Source organism: Amphiprion ocellaris, chromosome 10 (assembly GCF_022539595.1).
Source record: "Amphiprion ocellaris isolate individual 3 ecotype Okinawa chromosome 10, ASM2253959v1, whole genome shotgun sequence".
Classification (NCBI taxonomy): domain Eukaryota; kingdom Metazoa; phylum Chordata; class Actinopteri; family Pomacentridae; genus Amphiprion; species Amphiprion ocellaris.
In genome coordinates this window covers 23553014-23573875 of record NC_072775.1, presented here as the reverse complement: position 1 = coordinate 23573875, position 20862 = coordinate 23553014, and the positions used below count along the sequence as shown (strand labels likewise).

Below are 20862 nucleotides of genomic sequence, written 5' to 3'. Positions count from 1 at the left end.
ATAAAGTATAAAAGGCAGGTTTTGACCAGTGAGTGTCTACTTTCAAAAGCTCTTTCTCCGGAGCCTACCCTTTAAAAATCCAGCTGTCACTTTAATCATATCAAAAGTTCAGGAGATATAAGCCACATGTTGTGGCTTTCATCCGGAGCTGATATTTGCGCACTTACACTTCTAGAAACGTAACTTTAATTCGAAACATTTCCAAGCTCAATAATGAACCATGTGTTGATGTGTTATTTCCCACTTGACCAGACAGCACTGTTATTAGTTATGCTAATTCTGTTTAAATAATATAATAAAATGATATAGAGAAAGGAGCATACCATTTTTATGTGTAGGTGCATTTATTTGCAGACTGAATATAAATATAAATCATATCATTGTACACCAATATAAAAATACATTTTCTCTCTCATTACAGTTAAATTAAAATATATATTATCACTTGTGGAAAAAATAAATACATGATTGCCAGTTGCCTGAATTACAAAAACAAAATTATCAACATGATAAAACTATTTCGGCTACAACGTGGAGTACAATATCAGAAAATGGAAGCAGATCTTCACATTACAGTGTGTCTTTCAAGTGCACGGCGCACTGGTGTTCGTGTTTAGGCCACCAGGCCGAAGGGAGGCTCATTTTCAATGTCTGTCAGGCCCGCTTTATTGTGCAGTTTTCTGGGGTCTTCCGGTGTCCAGACCTTGGCGGTGCGGATGACGTTCTGTTCCCGGAGCTGCTTTTCATCCGACCAGGACAGAGAGTGACCGGCCAGCGGAGGCAGGCCATAGTCCGGGTCGCTGGGGGAGGGAGACCCTGGAGAGAGAGAGAGAGAGAGAGAGAAGTTAACGTTAATATAAGGCTTTTTATTCGTTCCTTTTCTTCATTGTTGTACTGTTGGCTACATGCGTAAAAAGTCAGGACAACAGATGCGTAAAAACACAGTTCAGAGGGATATAATTTAGTCTTTATGAAAATGCGCAAACTGTACACCAGTGCGCATCTTCTCCACACCACTTGTAATAAAAGAGGAATGAAGCTGCATGTGCTCTGCTCGGACTTACTTGTTCCTCTGTGGCATATGATGACCTTCTTAGGTTGCGCGTGCGTCTCGCTGTTGGAGTTTCTAATGGGCAGATCGGACTGCACGAGCTCGGCCAGGAAGTTGATGTAGCCGATGGCGAGCCGCAGGGTGTCCACCTTGGACAGCCTCTTCTCGTAGGGCAGGGTGGGGATGTGAGAGCGCAGCCCCTCGAACGCGTCGTTGATGGACTGCATCCTCCGTCGCTCCCTGACGTTGGCCGCCTGCCTCAGCTGCTGCATCTCCACCTCCGACCTCATCCTCCGCCTCCGTTTCAGTAACGGGACACCGCGGTGGACCATCTGAGGGGAAAGTTCCGGGGTGCTGTCGGCGCAGCTGTATGAGAAGGTGGAGGAAGAGGAGGAGAAGGACAGGTTGCCGTAGTCGTAGTCTCCATCGTGAGGCGCTGCTCTGTTGCCGCTGTCTTTGCCGTAATAATCTTGGAAATGATTGGTGAGGAAGTCGACGTCGTCATCCAAAAAGTCATCAGTGTCCAGGTGTCCATCTCTGGAGGACTGGTCGGTGAAGAAGTCGTCGTCGTCGAAGTACGGAGGGGAGGAGAAAGAGTCGAGTCCGGAGAAAGGGTCCAGCACACTGTCCATGTCTGTCCGCGCTGAGCCTTTCTCCTGTTGTCGTGGAAACAATGACACGTTGTTTCTTCTTTGATGAACTCGCTGCTCTGCTCTCTGCTCTGCTCAACACTTGGTTTTGGTTGAAGAGCGGCCACGCGAGGATTCTTTATAGCGACATCCATAGTCGCGTGCCGTGTGCCAGGAGAGCCAACCAATGACAGCTCGGTCCGCGAGGCGCACCTCGAGATAGTCGCGTAGAAGCCCCGCCCCCCGCCCCCGTCTAACATCTCTACTGTGACTGACAGGCTGCTCTGCTGCACCGCGCTCCCTTCACAAGTTACAGTTCACGTCTAAATGAATCATTTTGAGATGACTGCTTAAATCACAGCACTTCCACTGGTGTCACACTGTTTACAGCAAACGCCTCTGCTGCTCTAATTTAGATTAGAATGAGTTAACGTGACATTTTAGTTGTCCGTTCACCACCAAACAAGTGTCCGAGTTAACACAGGCTGTAAATAGGCCGAACTGGTAATCTGATAAAAATGAAAGGTTAAGTCAGTTACTTATATAGTTCAAGTAAATAACTACGTGTTCAGGCTGTTTCAGCCAAATACAACTATTCGTTCAAGCTAGACTATTCAATATATATATTGGCTGAAAGGATGAACAACTTGCGCTTAACACTTGGAATGGTTGTAACACTTTTGATATATCTATATTCTTTTACCGCCCTTATACCCCTGTGTTTTGAGCTTTAACGGAGAAAAGTTGATTTTATTATCTTATTTTATCTTGACACAGATTCCAAGAGAGCGCGGTGAGACTAAAGTTTGTTTCTCTGATTGAAGCAATTTCTAGGAAGAGTTTATTATTATTATTGTTATTTATGTAGTAGTAGTAGTAGTAGTAGTATTAATAATAATAATAATAATAATAATAATAATAACAACAATAATAAGAATAAGAATAAAAATAACAATAGCAATGTAGTAATAATAATAATAATAATAATAATAATAATAATAATAATAATAATAATAATAATAATAAAAATACATGCTATTGTTATTATTGTTGTTATTATTATTCAAGATTCAAGACCTTTATTTATCAGAAACACAATTATACATAGTATAATGTGCAGTGAAATGCACTGAGCCCCTGTTAGAAAAAAGAATACAAACACACTAGAGTTTTAGATTTAGTTCAACTTTTTTTCAAAGGAATCACCAAAAATACGGTTTTAGCCTTAATGAGCAACTAATGCTGCTCTTGAGTACCTCCCCGTGCTCCAGCATCTGACGCATCGCATTGTGTTTATCTCAGGTGGAAACAAATCGAATGCGTGAAAAAAAAGCGCAGCCGGCAGAAGACGTGTTGCTTCGAGGCTGCTCTTCCTGCAGCTCTCCGCTCATTTATTCAGCAGTAAGTGGGCAGAAATACATGCACCAGTAGAGTAGTCGATGCGCCACTTGTGCCAGCCAGTGCGGGTTTTGATTGGGAGAACTGGTCGACAAATAAAAGCGCAGTGGTGGGCCTCGGGGCGCGCGCCTCATTGACACCTCACGCGACAAATTAACGCACCCCGGTATACCGAGAGGAGACTGCCCACCGGCCTGTGAGCGCCCGTCTATTCAGTCCATTCAGTGAAAGCAGTCACTTTGTTCCTCGCAGAAAATGGACCTTCTGCAGGGGCAGGCTGCGTGCGCGCGCCCCGCCTCTGTGTGGATATTAGTGTTGATACAAAGCTGGAACGCGGGCCGCGGACCGTGGCCGTGGGAAGAAGGCCACTTGCGTCCTCCTCGCCGAGGCGAGGCAACATGTCGTGTTGTAAATGGGGCTTGTGTTGCTGTCTACATAATGAAGCTGTAGCTGGGAGTCGCACGTCTCTCAACAGACGCACAAAACACGCACATAGAGGTACCAACCAGGTGCTAAACGCAGCACCAACCTCCGACAGCAGCACCACCTCCATGAGCATCCATCACGCTCAGAGGGCCCCGACAGGGAGAGCTGCTGGAACAAGCGAAGAGGAGGAAGCACGATTGATCATTCGGTAACCATCCAGTCTGACAGTCAATTTATGGGTTATTCCAGAACTGATGGACACTTTACGTCCATGCACAAGAAACTAAAACATGCAGTTGTTGTGTACATTTACATGTCTTGAGACCTAATCTAAAAACAAAACAAACAAAAATAAAATTAGAATGTTTGAAAACGTTTTAACAAATACCAATTAAGTCTAGAGTTCCCCCTAAAATATCATTTTTCTCTTGTCCCACCCCCTGATGACGAAATTGAATCTCAAATGAAATTTAAATCTCCTTTTTTGGTGTTATTTTTCTCATTGATGTCTCTTGTAATTGTTGGAAAATTTTTAATCAACACAGTTTTTAAATAATAATTATTAAACATGGAACGTTGGTCCCACAACAACCCTGCTAGCTAAATATCTAGTTTCTACTCTCGAGAAAAAGCTAACATTAAAATGGATTAGCAACTCTGTACTGTGATTAGAGTAGGGTTCGAAAACACCAAATAAAACATGGAATAAAAATGGTACCACTGACGTGTAAGCTGAGTCAAACAAGCGTTGGATAATTTATTACCTATTACTCATGAATATTGAGCAGAAAATTGTAAAAGAGAAGGTTTATATTTCCAACAATTTTGAAGCCCAAATGTCCTCCAATTCTGGTATGAGGGAGCTGACCTTGTGGACGAAAGCGATAATTAAGACCTCACTTATTGTGATGAAACAGAACTAAAAGTGAAACACAGCGTGTCACACACATCATGTGCGGGAAAGAGTGAAAGTAGACCTGGATATGAAAGACCTGTCCATAAGAAACAACAGTTAGTGCAGCCCTCATGGTGAAAGTGTACCTTTGTATTTCCTGTGGTGTGTAAAAGTTGAATGGCCCCTGACTAAACAGCAGCAGGGGTCGGTTGATAATGAACTGCCTGCTGTGTCCGTTTTCTATATTCTTCTTCCCGAAGGTACACTACCGTTCAAAAGTTTGGGGTCACTTCCTTATTTCTGAAAGAAAAGCATTTTTTCAGGGAAGATAACGTTAAATTAATCAGAAATCCAGTCGAGAGCAGGGGTGTCAAACTCATTTTAGATCAGGGGCCACATTCAACCCAATTTAATCTCAAGTGGGCTGGACCAGTAAATCATAAAGTAGAAACCGATGATACCTACAGCTCCAAATTTTTCCTCTTGGTTTTAGTGCAAAAAAATGTACAATTCTGAAAATATTCACATTTAATAAACGATCTTTTGAGAGAACATAGTGCAATTCAGCATTTCAGTGCATAATATTTGACACACCTGGTCTAGATATTGTTAATGTGGTAAATGAATATTCTAGTTTCTGGAAACAGCTGATTTTAATGGAATATCTCCATAGGGGTACAGAGGAACATTTCCAGCAAACATCACTCCTGTGTTCTAATGCTACATTGTGTTAGCTAATGGTGTTGAAAGGCTAATAGATGATTAGAAAACCCTTGTGCAATTATGTTATCACATGAATAAAAGTGTGAGTTTTCATGGAAAACATAAAATTGTCTGGGTGACCCCAAACTGTTGAACGGTAGTGTACGTGATAGAAGACATAAAACCTGTAGGCTCATTTCAATTTAAAATGTGAACGTAATAACCTTCAGGATCCGGCGGCTTTCAAAGGGAAATGTACGTCCTTTTTAAAAAATATCCGTGAGCCTAAAAGTCCAGGCTTTGAAATGGTATATTTTTAAATTTTAAATTCCTTAAGCTCTACATGTGAAAAATCACATTAACTGAGGCATGTTTGTGTTGCGGCTTTTACACTGGATCTTGTCTGATGAACTGTCTAGGTGGTAAAATAATGATAATAATAATAATAATAATAATAATAATAATAATAATAATAATAATAATAATAATAATAATAATAATAATAATAATAATAATAATAATAATAATAATAATAAAAACATAAAAGTTCACCCTCGGAACAATGCCTTGTTTCAACTTTTTCACGAGCACTCCGATTAAAACATTGTCCCCTGTGTGTATGCATGTGTGCTTTTCACTGACAAGTTAGAAAAGTGTGTGTCTCACCCCTTCCTTTTTGCTCAAACCAGATGATAATTCGAACCGTGCAGGTTTTTAACGCGCCGTGACCGCGCGCTCCACGTCGTCTCATTGATAAACGTGCTGTCATTCTGAACAGGCCGACCTGCGCGAGCGGAGCAAGTGTTTGGGTTCCCATCGGTCTGCAGCATGCATGCAGACACACACACGCACACGCACACGCACACGCACACACACACACACACACACACACACACACACACACACACACACACACACACACACACACATATATATTGAACAACTAAATATTGTGATATTGTGATACAGAAATTAACTCTGTATGAGTAACAAATAATGAGTTAACATTTGTTTATGTGTGCTAAATTACAAATATCTTGGTAACTAATTTAAAGGTAACATTTTGAAAATTATCAGGTCACTATAGTTACACTACCATTCAAAAGTTTAGGGTCACATAGAAATGTCCTTGTTTTTGAAAGTGACGCATTTTTTCTTCAATGAAGACAACATTAAATTTATCAGAAATCCAGTCTAGACATTGTTAATGTGGTAAATGACTATTCTAGTTGGAAATGGGTGGTTTTTAATGGAATATCTACATAGGGGTACAGAGGTCCATTTCCAGCAACCTTCAAGTGGTCAACAAAGCAGAGGTTACGGTGATGGTCAAAGATGCATCTAATCAAGTTGCTAAATTACTGTTCAGTAAATCCCTTTAATTTGTTTAAGTCATCCAGATGGATAATCCCCTTGAGCCAGAGATTAGAGGGATTACCACTGAATCACAGTGTGAGAGGATTAGCTTCAGCACTAATTCCACACATTTGTCTGCCATAGTTCACTTTCTGTATTTCCTTTTCCTGTCCCTGACAGGTGAGATGCTCACAGGTGCTAGAAAACCCAAAGAAACACATTTAAAGTTTGGCATTAGACACATACAGACCGATCCATAAGTGTTTGGACAACAAAACATTTTCCACAATGTTGCCTCTGTACACCACCACAATGAACTTCATTGGTTTTGAAATCAAGAAATCAAGTTGTGACTGAAATATAGATCTTAAATAATAATAATAATAATAATAATAATAATAATAATAACAATAATAATAATAATAATAATAATAATAATAATAATAATAATAATAATAATAATAATAATAATAATAATAATAATAATAATAATAATAAAAATAATAATAATAATAATAATAATAATAATAATAATAATAATAAATAATTTAACTGTTTTAACTGTTCAGGAATTACAGTCATTTAACAATGTCCCTCCATTTTTACAGAGGCTCAGTTGGCTGATAAGGAGTTTGATGTTCATGTCTAACCTATTTCCTAGTTATTTCATGACAAATGAAGTAGGTCTGCAGATGAGTCCAAGTTTAATTTGCACCTGGCTGTACCTGGAAATTCTCACCTTGTGGATCAAGAGGTGTCGATGCACTTATATAGAGGCATTATTAAGTAAATTAAACAAAACAAACCTGTGAGAACAGAAACTTTAGAAGTGTTTAAACCAAACAATTTGTTACACTCTGTAACACAATGGAAGAAGACTAAAGTGGATGATCGAACAAAAAAACCCAATAAACATCCAGGAATGGTAAACAAGTCTCTTGAGGAGCCTGGCGTATCATTGTCAAAGTCTGCAATCAAGAGATGCCTTCATGAATACCAGAGGTTTACCTCAAGATGCATACCACTGGTAACAGTCAAGAACAGAGGGGTCAGATCAGACTTAGACTAGACAACACTACCGTTCAAAAATTTGGGGTCACCCAGACAATTTCATCTTTTCCATGAAAACACACTATTATTCATGTGCTAACATAATTGCACAAGGGTTTTCTAATCATCAGTTAGCCTTTCAACACCATTAGCTAACACAATGTAGCATTAGAATACAGGAGTGATGGTTGCTGGAAATGTTCCTCTGTACCCTAGATATTCCATTAAAAATCAACCATTTCCAGCTAGAATGGTCATTTACCTCATTAACAATGTCTAGACTGTATTTCTGATTCATTTAATGTTATCTTCATTGAAAAAAAAATGCTTTCAAAAATTAGGACATTTCTAAGTGATCTCAAACCTTTGAATGGTAGTGTAAATACCTCATAGTGTAAAAATGGTTATAATTATTTAAAAGATAATTTGGTCAGAACGTGGTCTAATTTATGGAAAGTTTAACTTAACAGTTATTTAGTAAATAATCAGTGTACCTTTGTTTTTGAAAGCTATGATTTACAGCATTTAGTTTGTGACTTGTTGAAGATTTCATAAGTTGGTTGGGTCACATAATGGGACCTTGAACTCCTGATCTCTTCTAAAATGATAGCAACAGACCTCAATGTTTGAGTTATCTGATCTGGCTCTACCAGGTCTCAGGTTGGTTGTTGGAGTCAGTCACTGGATTCCAGGAGTCAGTGAAGGTGATCTAGATGTCCAGATAGAAATCTTTGATTTTAAAGTTTGCTGACTACAGTCATCATTCTTTGAACAGTTCTACTGATTCTCATTAGAAAAAATGAAGCATGACAAGTAAATATCTCTGGGTTCCAGAGAGTAGCTTGCTAAATAGACAGGTCATCACTGAATTAGAAAGCACAGTATCTTGAGGTGTTCTGTAAGTATTGGACAATCTGCAATGCACACTTTACATGCCAATGTGCTGTACCAATGAGGGAAGCAGTGCGGCTTTGCCCAGGCTAGAAATATTCACTTCATTTTAAACTGTAACCACAATCAAAACCAATTACCACAGTGACAGCATGTTCAACAATTTCCTCATAGTAAAACCCCTCTACTGGAACATTTTTAAAATATTCTGTTGCTAGTGTAATGAAAATGCAAGTGAAATCTGGTAATTTCAAGTAAAAAAAAGTACTAGTGAGGTATGAAAAACAATTTGATTGGATTTGAGAATCCGGTCTGCACAGTGGCTCCATGGTTAGCACTGTCGCCTCACAGCAAGAAGATCCCCGGTTTGCTTCTCGGCCTAAGCCTGGGATCTTTCTGTGTGGAGTCTGCATGTTCTCCCTGTGCATGCATGGGTTCTCCAGCTTCCTCCCACAGTCCAAAACATGGTTAAATGGTGATTCTAAATCATCAGTAGGTGTGAATTGGTTGTCTGTTTCTATATCAAACTGGTGACCTGTCCAGGGTGTCCCCTACCTTCACCCTAAGTCAGCTGGCATAGACTACAGCATCCCCGTGACCCGAATGAGGATTAAACGGTGTATAGTGGATGGATGGATTTGAGAATCTTGGAAACCTTCAGAAAGAACTAAGCCTCTGTAGCTTCAGATAAGAAATATAAGATAAGAAATTCCAGTTGAAGGCTCTTGGAATCTAGGTGATCAAACTCTGCAGTTCAGTATGGTAGTATCTATTCAAAATCAAATGAAAGACAAAGACAGATCAAGAACAGTTGCTTCAGACTGTATCATTTGTCTTTAATGAGAAAAAACTAAGATGATGAGAGCAGGTCCCAGAGTGTCAGCATGTGTTGGATTAACACTAGGGAGGCCTGAGAATGGCACTGCATGCAAGCAGGATGTGGACATCACACAGACAGATCTCAGCAGTCTGCTTTTATAAAGGTTTTAATGCTTAGTTTTTGTATAAACCGTATAAACCCAAGAAGTGTTCCAGTTTCGGACTGTCCACCCATATAGGGTGTCCCTAAAGTCTGGACGCACAGGAAATCTCATTAACTATAATTTTTTTTGCCTCCAGAGATTAAATATAGCTTTGTCCAAAGAAGAAAGAGTTGAACTGATACTTCTCAGTGGATGTGAAGGATGGTCATATCAAAAGATAGCAGATGAATTTAGTCCACGTCATCCAAGGAGGATTCCGCTTGGCTTTTCCATGATGGCGAAGATGGTTAAAACATTTAAAGAAAGCGGCAGTGTCATGGACAAACCCTGTTCTGGATGACCAAATGTGTCAGCTGAAACTAAAGAATCAGTCATGGCTAAAATTCATGCTAGCCCCGAAAAAAATCACTTCCCTAACCCTAACCCTATCATTCGATATGTCCATCCTTCACTTCCACTGAGAAATACCAGTTAAACTCTTTCTTCTTTCAACAAAGCCATATTTAATCTGTGGAGGCAAAAAAAATATATAGTTAATGAGATTTCTTATGTGTCTAGACTTTAGGGACACCCTGCACAACAACAAGCATATAATTTGTTTGTACTTAGGTTAATGCTAAACAACATCTGACAGTTGTGTGGGAGCAGCAACAGCAATGTTTAGTGGCACTAGTAATTATAATGGAGGCAAAGGAGGAAACCAGGTGATGCAGTTATAGAGACACAAAGCTGGTTTTGAGTAGACTTTTACATGGGAGACAGCTGCAGATTTCAAAGCAAGTTCAATTCAATCTAATTCAGTTAAGTTTTATTTATATCATGCCAATTTGCATTTTGAGGTGTTTCACTTTGGAGGGTGAGGACTTTATAACATCATAAAGAAAAACAAATCCAAAGATTCCCGCTGGATTTCATTTCATGCCAACAGTGCAGATAGTCCACATTATTATTTTTTAACTGCAGGTCTTTGAGTACTTTAAACATACTTATTTTAAACGAAACTCCAATCCTTTCCTCAACCTAACCAAGGTGGTTATTGTGCCTAAACCTTCTCAAACTTGTATTATTTTACTGCAAGCATTGTTTTTTAACTGTGGCTTTGTGCAGTTTACCAGTGGCATATCTTCTACAAACAGTACTATCTGAGGGTATTTCATATCATGCAAGGGTACTTCAAAAATCCTCTGCCTCACCTTGAAACAAGGGGCATAACTCCTATTTTAGGGCAAGACTGTATACTACAAAGTCTTATATCGCTGTCCACAAAATCTCAAGCAATCAGTGAACAAAAAGAGAGAAAAGCTTCAAGCTGGCTGCTGTTGCTGCAGGACAGTACATCCAAACAGTACAGGTGGCAGAAGCAGCAGCGCCTTACTGACCTAGCCTGCGCTGTCTGACTTATTTTTCCAAAACTGAAATCCCAAATACCTGGTCGCCATGCTCAGAGTGTTGATGAAGTCATCCATGCTGTTGAGGAGAATCTGAAGGCTTAAACTGTGACCTTCTTCTGTGAAGGGATAGTGAAGCATGGACATCAGTGGAACAAGTGTATTGAAGTGGAAAAAAATGCTACAACAATTTCTTATGTTATTTTTTAGTATAGTTTCCTATGAAATTCTGGTGAGGCTGAGAACTTTTTGAACTACCCTTCAGTGGGTGACACTCAAATGACATAAGCTTACTGAGTTAGTGCAGGATGAGCACATGAATTTATGAATGTACCTAACTTTTTGGATGAAGAACTGGAGATGATGAACTCACAAAGTGGCTAAATGAAGTAATGTTTAATTATGGCCTATGCACTATCTCTACACCTACACAATGTTGAAGAGAAAATTCATTGTTGATGTAATGAAATTAACTTCTGTGACATGAATCTCTGCCTAAAATGTGTTGACTAATGGATGAGTGACTGTGTGACACTGATGTGTGACCACATTTTGGCTTTGTTTAACCTCTAAACACTAACCAGCTTTTCTGTTTCACTTCACGTTCATTGCCTTGCTCAAGGACAGTAGCTATTGGATGCTGTCGCCTCCTCAGCTTCTAAGATGGACTTAATCCCCAAAAAGAGACCAAAACACCACTCTGATTTCCATTTACCTAGAAGATAACTATCAAAAATACCACTGAAATGTGTCTCACAGTCCTCAAAAGTCCTTGAGGGTTCTTGCTGGGTCAGGGGACTGGGGTCAGTGTGGGCTGGGTAATTGTCTCCTCTGCTGCTGGCTCTAATTGATTTGGGCATTAAGGCTCCAGATTAAGAGCCAGGCTAATATGTGAGGAGGCTGGAGAGAGTCCGCGCTGCCCGGAGGCTGTTGATGTCTGCAGGGCGGATTGAAGGAGATTATCAGTGATTCTCCTATGCACAAAGATCTCAGCTGAAATATGTGTCTGGTGAAGCAGCAAGATAGGGTCAAGGTCTGAGGAAAGAATAATGACTTTTTCTTTTTTTTTTATAACCATATTTTATACTTTTGAGATTTTATAGTGGTACTAGAAAGCTCAAAATTGGTGATGGTATAAAGAACCTATTGTGACTTTGGAAACAGTGGTCAGTAATACCTTACACAAATGATGGAACTGAACTCTCTAAACATCAAGGTCTGTTTAGAGGTGTTGAGGAACATTAATGGTGGTTTAAAGTATTGTAAAGCATTAAATACAGTCGTAGAAAAAGTTTTTAGACACCCATAAAATTTTACACAATCTTAAAAATTATTATGAAATATTTGTAGAAAAATCTTTTTTGTGTTTCAAAATGTGTTGCTGCATTAGACAGACATGAACAAATACAGATGACATTCTATTGTTTATTATTTAAAAGAAAAACTAACAAAACTAAATTCTTGACAGTTTCAATATATCAGTTGTCAACATTCTCGGTGTCAGAGAATGTGTTCAATACTGAACAAAAAATAAGAAAATCATCACATCATCAAATTAATAGTTAATAGACCTGCCATTAGCACGCAGTAGAGCTCTAATCCTGGCTGGCATGTTCCACACGAGCCCTTCACACTGTTGAGGGGTAATCTTGTCCCATTCTTCTTGAATTACTGCTTTTAATTCTTCTAAATTCTTTGGTTTACACTTTGAAACTGATCTTTTGATAATCCACCGCAGATTTTCAATGGGGCTCATATCTGGGGATTAAGCTGGCCACTCTAAGACCTGGATACTGTGCTCCTGCAGCCAAGTTCTACTGGCCCTGGATGTGTGACAAGAGGCATTATCTTGTTGAAACATTCAGTTTTGACCTCGACAGAACAGGGCATGTGCAAAAGGGAGCATGTGGGTTTGGAGAATGGCACAATACTTGGCAGAATTCAATGTGCCATCACAGTCAGTGAGATGACCAACACCAGCAGCACTCATGCATCCCCAAACCATGATACTGCCTCCACCATGCTTGACAGTAGGTGCTGTACATGCTGGAGATAATGCGTCACCTGGCCTTCTGCGTACCCTCACATTAGCAGGAGGAAGATAAAGCTGGAAGCTGGACTCATCTGACCACAGAATCTTCTTTCAAGTTGTTCAGTTCTTGTGTGCTTGGGCCCCACGATGTGGGCTAACCTCTGTCTCTCATTGATCAGGGGCTTCTTGACAGCCTTGTCAGACCTTAAGCCATGATCTAAAAGTTGACCACATACAGTGTGGGTGGAACCTTGGACACCAGTTTGGTTTGACCACTGCTGCTGCTGAAGCTCCTGTGATGTCATTTGGCAGTTTCCCTGCACATGCGGATCAGGATGCGATCATTTCTTGCTGAGCACATAGACTATCCTGTCTGTTGCAGGTACTTAGACTGGAGTAATCTTCATATATTACCAGTACTGTGGAGAGGACAATAAACAGTTGCATCATTATCATTGCATCTATAAACTCAGTTTTTAATTTACAGTGAGGCCTAGTCAAAACTAACACAACAGTCCTGGAATAAATCCTCCTTCATTTTCAGTTTTTGTAGAATTCATTTTGGAGAAGTGTTGGTCCAATTGTGTCATTATTTTGGAAGATTGTTAGTTTGTGGTGCTGTTGAATTCAGGATGCACGGATAAGTGTTTGTATTGTTTTGTCCACCTAATTTATATCAATGAGGCTAAAGAACAGCAACACTAATTGTATAATGCAATACCCATACAAACAAAGAAGATATCTGTAAATCTTCAGGTTTACAGATATCAAACATACATGATTAATTAGACATCCATAAGATGAAGGCAAGATAAAAGAAAAAAGACAGCTCACCCAATGGCTCTCACATGTTTAAATCCTGTATTTATAAAAAGAACATGTAAACATATTGCATAATGCAAATAAAGGCTACAAGGCAGGCCATTGAGAATATTGTGGATTGATTTTTTTTTTATTTCTGCTTTAAAACCTGTCAACATAGAAATATAAGCAATGCATAGCTTAATGTCATTAATGCTCTCTCCTTATTTTTAATGTTATAATAACTATTTGTTATAACATTGCCATAATTCCTTCAATAGCCAATTAAAGAGATTTTTCTTTAAATACAGACAACATTTTATACATAGTTCATTTTGTATTAGGACAAATACAGAGCTTAATGTGTGTTTGAATTCCTTGTAGTTTGTCTAACCCATGTACTCCAAACAAACATGAGAAATGCTTCAATTATATCTGGCTTTTGTGAAGCACTTAGCCCTCTGGAGGACGGTGTAATCCTGAGGCAGACCAGGGTTATTTAATACTTGTTGCACTACTGCCATCGTGTGGTTACATGTGAAAACATAGATTCAGGATGCATGCCGCTGACCGAGTCTATTACCAAACATGTGGTTCAAAACTCAGAAAAACATCTAAAATTAGTAATATACACTGCCAATCAAAAAATTGGACACATATTCTCATTTAATGTTTTTTCTTTATTTTCAAGACTATTAACATTGTAGATTTTCACTGAAGGCATCACACACACACACACACACACACACACACACACACACACACACACACACACACACACACACACACACACACACACACACACACACACACACACACACGTGCACACACAGGTACTTACTTCACCACAACTTACTGGAAAATAACCAGCGTCATTATTATGTTGTAACATGTGGCCCAACTGTCCCCATCAAACCACTTTAATGTCTGTACCCAACAACAGACTACAGTCATGACCAGGTTAGCTTAACTTAGCATAAAGACTGCAGACAGTTAGCCTGCTGTATTTGAGCCTGCAGCCCACCAGAACCTCCAAAACTCCTGCAGGGTTGCAGCATGTTTCACCTGGAAGTAACTGGACAGATAGACAGATATGTACTGGGACATCCTTCTCTCTAATATAACATTAAAATGCTAAAGTTAGGACCAAAGGGACATATGAATCTGATCTGTTAATATGTCCTAAATATAGATATGAGTTTATCGATGTTGTACAGAATATTACACATAATGTGCAGCTTGGAAACATGTATGTTTCAGTGGTTAACTGAGGTACAAAATCAACCGATTTTGCACAATGTCACTCTTCGTAATATGAAAGATTTTGCAGGATTCAGTCAGAAGACAGCGAGTCCTTTTTGTTTTGGTCACCATCCACAACTGTGAGGTGTTAAAAAAAGAAAGATAGAAAAACACAATATCTGATTTGAAATTTTTATTTCTAATAAAAAGCACTTGCATTATTTTGTAAGCATTACAATTATCTTCATTCATTTGCTGTCTTTTGCATCTAATGGCATTTCCTGCAGAGCTTGACTCAAGATGTCTATTGAATGTGACTTGAACTGGTCAAAAGATGATCCCAGGACGTGGCAGGTCCTATAAAGTGGAAGAAAGATAATCAGTCAAATGTCATCCAAGTCAAAATTTACACTGTGATTGTTTTGTTGTTGTTGTTGTTGTAATGTCTAAACAATGAACAAACTCCAAGTAAATTAAGCTTACTCCTGTCAAAGTGCATCCTCCTCGTCTCCTCCCGCAGAATATCCAGTATGGAAGTTTCTGCTCCGTCTGTCGTCTTCCTTTCATTTGCTAAAAGATAATCAGTATAAGTGAAGGATTAATACACACAGACAAAACTTTCCTCTACTCAACAGGCCAAAACAACACAATCAAAGTTACCTGCAGACTTCTCATTGGATCAACAGGTTGTTGATGCTGATCATCTCTCAGCAGAGCGGCTGCATCAGCAGAAGTGAAGACTGTGGTGAGCAGGACGACCTGCAGACACAACAGGACCAGCAGCAAACCTTTGTCCATGGCTGATCCACTGAAGAGTGTGAAAACAACAGGTCTTTATGTAATCACTGACAACCAACCACTTCATGTGAATGAGGAAGTAAGAAAAATGAGCTAACACTTTACTACATCAACACGTCAGAGAGAAATTACATGATTTCATCACAATACATGTCTGCTGCTATTTTTTTTTTTTTTTTAGAAAAGAAAACTGTTTACTGTCCCCTCTCTCAAGTATAATATGGAAACATGGAATCACACATAAGTACAGAATTCACTGAGTGTCCACTTTATCAGGTTCACCTGTTCAATTGCTTGTTAATCAGCCAATCACATGGCAGCAACTCAGTGCATTTAGGCCTGTAGACATGATCCAGACGACCTGCTGAAGTTCAAACTGAGCATCAGAATGGGGAAGAAAGAAGATTGAAGTGACTTTAAATGTGGCATGGTTGTTGGTACCAGATGGGCTGGTCTGACTATTTCAGAAACAAAGATTTTCACACACAAACATCTCTAGGGCTTACAGAGAGTGGTCCAAAAAGAGAAGATATCCAGTGAGCAGTAGTTCTCTGGGAGAAAATGCCTTGTTGATGGCAGAGTTCAGAGGAGAATGGAGATTGGTTCCAGGTAATAGGAAGACAACAGTGATTCAGATAACCACTGGTTACAACCAAGGTATGCAGAAGATCAACTCTGAACACACAACATGTCAAACTTTGAAGCAGATCAGCTATATCAGCAAAAGACCATAGTAGTAACTCCTGGTTGCTACTGTTAGCTAGAGTCTGGATTTCAGCTGCAACATTCAGATGGTCAGAATTTGGTGTAAACAACATGAAAGCATGGATACATCCTGCCTTGTATCAACAGTTAACTCATCTCTGGTGGTGGTAGTGTCATGGTGTGGAAGATATTTTCTTGACACACTTTGGGCCCCTTAGTACCAATTGAGCATCATTTAATTGCCACAGCCTACCTGAGTATTGTTGCTAACCATGTCTAACCCTTTATGATCACAGTGGACCATCTTCTGATGCTACTTCCAGCAGGATAATGCACCATGTCACAGAGCTCAAATCATCTCAAACTGGTTTCTTGAATGTGGCAATGAGTTCACTGTACTCCAGTGGTCTCCACAGTCACCAGAATTCAATCCAGTAGAGCACCTTTGGGATGTGGTGGAATGGGAGATTTACATCATGGATGTGTAGCCGAGAAATCTGCAGCAACTGCACGATGCTATCAGGTCAATATAGACCAAAATCTCTGAGGAATGTTTCCAACACCTTGTTAAATCTATGCAATGAAAAATTAAGGCAGGTCTGAAGGTAAAATGAGGCTCAACCAGGTGCCTCATTAGACCGAAGAAAGTGGCCAGAGAGTGTAGGTGTAAGCATGCAGATCTGTATTTTGTTTTGTGTCTCAGTTCAGCTCTGGACCATGTTGGTTTTCCTTGCATCCCAGCTTCCACCCACCAGATGTCCTCAGTCTAACATTCTTATTTCCAGGCAGCCCACCTGTTTCCACTCTCCTCATCAGCTCTCTAGACTGATTCTCTCTTTGCCAGTTTGCATTTGGTTTTTCACCCTTTTTTTTAATCGAACTGTGTGTTCTAATGTCTTACCTGATTTACAGATTGTGATTTCTGCTTGCCCTCTGAGTTTGTTTGCTGGTCAACCTGCTTTGCTGCCTATATGGTTCTGTTTTTGTCTTCTGCCTTAAATTGTTCCCATAAATAAAGACTGTAAGCAGACAGTTGGCCTGGCATTGGGTGAGCTGACGACTAGCCTGGTCATGACTGTAGTCTGTTGTTGGGTACAGACATTAATAGGGTTTGATGGGGAGAGTTGGGCCACATGTTACAACCTAATAATGACGCTGATTATTTTCCAGTAAGTTTTGGTGAAGTAAGTACCTGTGTGTGTGTGTATGTGTGTGAGTGTGTGTGAAATTTCCCTTTGTTCAAGAAAAAATCATACTAAATCAGTACAGAAATAATAACTCATACACAAACACAAATAAGACAGGTGATACAATGTTAACACACACACACACACACCCCTCAGATCAACAACAGATTGTATGAAAACTGTCCAGGTAGGGTGTCACGGAAGCAGGAGAGGAGGAAGACCCAAGTTTGACTGTGACTAGGCAGGGAGGGAACAATTTAAGGCAGTTTATTATTTAAAAAAAACAAAAACAAAAACAGAACCATATAGGCAGCAAAGCAGGTTGACCAGCAAACAAACTCAGAGGGCAAGCAGAAATCACAATCTGTAAATCAGGTAAGACATTAGAACACACAGTTCGATTAAAAAAAAGGGTGAAAAACCAAATGCAAACTGGCAAAGAGAGAATCAGTCTAGAGAGCTGATGAGGAGAGTGGAAACAGGTGGGCTGCCTGGAAATAAGAATGTTAGACTGAGGACATCTGGTGGGTGGAAGCTGTGATGCAAGGAAAACCAACATGGTCCAGAGCTGAACTGAGACACAAAACAAAATACAGATCTGCATGCTTACACCTACACTCTCTGGCCACTTTCTTCGGTCTAATGAGGCACCTGGTTGAGCTTCATTTTACCTTCAGACCTGCCTTAATTTTTCATTGCATAGATTTAACAAGGTGCTTTCTTTTCTAAAAAAAAACACAGCAACAGATATGTATTGTGATGAAATCATACAATTTCTCTCTGACATCTTGATGAAATAAAGTGTTAGTTCACTTTTCTTACTTCCTCTTTGTTCACGTGTAGTGGTTGATTGTCAGTGATTATATAAAGACCTGTTGTTTTCACACTCTTCAGTGGATCAGCCATGGACAAAGGTTTGCTGCTGGTCCTGTTGTGTCTGCAGGTCGTCCTGCTCACCACAGTCTTCACTTCTGCTGATGCAGCCGCTCTGCTGAGAGATGATCAGCATCAACAACCTGTTGATCCAATCAGAAGTCTGCAGGTAACTTTGATTGTGTTGTTTTGGCCTGTTGAGTAGAGGACAGTTTTGTCTGTGTGTATTAATCCTTCACTTATACTGATTATCTCTTAGCAAGTGAAAAAAGGAGGACAGACGGAGCAGAAACTTCCATACTGGATATTCTGTGGGAGGAGACGAGGAGGATGCACTTTGACAGGAGTAAGCTTAATTTACTTGGAGTTTGTTCATTGTTTAGACATTACAACAACAACAACAAAACAATCACAGTGTAAATTTTGACTTGGATGACATTTGACTGATTATCTCTCTTCTACTTTATAGCGTGTGCAACCTCCTGAACCATCTTTTGACCACATCAAGTCACACTCAATAGACATCTTGAGTCAAGCTCTGCAGGAAGTGCCATTAGATGCAAAAGACAGAAAATGAATGAAGATAATTGTAATGCTTACAAATCAATGCAAGTGCTTTTTATCAGAAATAAAAGATTTCAAATCAGATATTGTGTTTTTCTATCTTTCTTTTTTTTAACACCTCACAGTTGTGGATGGTGACCAAAACAAACAGGACTCGCTGTCTTCTGACTGAATCCTGCAAAATCTTTCATATTACAAAGAGTGACATTGTGCAAAATAGGTTGATTTTGTACCTCAGTTCAATATTCTCTATAACCGAGGGTGATATGAAGTTGGTGTAATTTGAAAAATTTATGTGACATTACATTTCTCTTTAAACCTACATTCGTGTTTTCATTGATATGATCAAGAGAGACAGCAGGAAACAAAGCAGCCACATTATTAAATACACCATAAGTCAGCATTAATAATGAAGTGGTCCTGTGGTTGAACAAATAATTCCAAATTGGGCATCAAAGACCTAATTTCATTTGGTAAGTGGAAAAGAATTGGATATCACAGTGGTGTGCAAAAATCAGAACTCTTCCATTTTTGCATATTTCTCACACTTAAATATTGCAGATCATCAAATATTAATATTTGCTGAATATTGGGTACAGACATTAAAGTAACATGGGGCCAAACTTTGTCCATCAAACCACACTACTACAGTCATGACCAGGTTAGCTTAGCATCAACACTGTTAGCAGACAGTTAGCCTGGCATTGGGTGAGCTGACGACTAGCCTGGTCATGACTGTAGTCTGTTGTTGGGTACAGACATTAAAGTGGTTTGATGGGGACAGTTGGGCCACATGTTACAACCTAATAATGACGCTGGTTATTTTCCAGTAAGTTGTGGTGAAGTAAGTACGTGTGTGTGTGTGTGTGTGTGTGTGTGTGTGTGTGTGTGTGTGTGTGTGTGTGTGTGTGTGTGTGTGTGTGTGTGTGTGTGTGTGTGTGTGTGTGAAATTTCCCTTTGTTCAAGAAAAAAACTCATACTAAATCATTACAAAAATAATAACTCATACACAAACACAAATAAGACAGGTGATACAATGTTAACACACACACACCCCAGATCAACAACAGATCCATATAGGCAGCAAAGCAGGTTGACCAGCAAACAAACTCAGAGGGCAAGCAGAAATCACAATCTGTAAATCAGGTAAGACATTAGAACAGGCAGTCAGACTAAATCATGACAAAGCTCGGCTACACATCCATGATGTAAATCTCCCATTCCACCACATCCCAAAGGTGCTCTACTGGATTGAGATCTGGTGACTGTGGAGACCACTGGAGTACAGTGAACTCATTGCCACATTCAAGAAACCAGTTTGAGATGATTTGAGCTCTGTGACATGGTGCATTATCCTGCTGGAAGTAGCATCAGAAGATGGTCCACTGTGATCATAAAGGGTTAGACATGGTTAGCAACAATACTCAGGTAGGCTGTGGCAATTAAATGATGCTCAATTGGTACTAAGGGGCCCAAAGTGTGTCAAGAAAATATCCTCCACACCATGACACTACCACCACCAGAGATGAGTTAACTGTTGATACAAGGCAGGATGTATCCATGCTTTCATGTTGTTTACACCAAATTCTGACCATCTGAATGTTGCAGCTGAAATCCAGACTCTAGCTAACAGTAACAATCAGGAGTTACTACTATGGTCTTTTGCTGATATAGCTGGTCTGCTTCAAAGTTTGACATGTTGTGTGTTCAGAGTTGATCTTCTGCATACCTTGGTTGTAACCAGTGGTTATTTGAGTCACTGTTGTCTTCCTATTACCTGGAACCAATCTCCATTCTCCTCTGAACTCTGCCATCAACAAGGCATTTTCTCCCAGAGAACTACTGCTCACTGGATATCTTCTCTTTTTGGACCACTCTCTGTAAGCCCTAG

At 39.6% G+C, this 20862-nt stretch overlaps 1 protein-coding gene across 1 annotated transcript; it reads right to left on the bottom strand.

Annotated features, from left to right (window-relative positions):
- Window positions 1-331: 331 nt before the first annotated feature.
- Window positions 332-1807, bottom strand: ptf1a (pancreas associated transcription factor 1a). Its single transcript, XM_023261664.3, has 2 exons — window positions 1065-1807; window positions 332-816 (listed from the first exon to the last, which is right to left on the bottom strand). The coding sequence occupies exons 1-2, from the start codon at window positions 1681-1683 to the stop codon at window positions 614-616; spliced, it is 822 nt and encodes a 273-aa protein (XP_023117432.1). The 5' UTR covers window positions 1684-1807; the 3' UTR covers window positions 332-613.
- Window positions 1808-20862: the final 19055 nt, after the last annotated feature.

Coding starts and splice junctions, on each gene's coding strand:
- ptf1a (XM_023261664.3), bottom strand. CDS start 1,683: ATGGACAGTGTGCTGGACCCTTTCTCCGGACTCGACTCTTTCTCCTCC. Junction 817..1,064: donor CATATGCCACAGAGGAACAA/GTAAGTCCGAGC, acceptor CTCTCTCTCCAG/GGTCTCCCTCCCCCAGCGAC.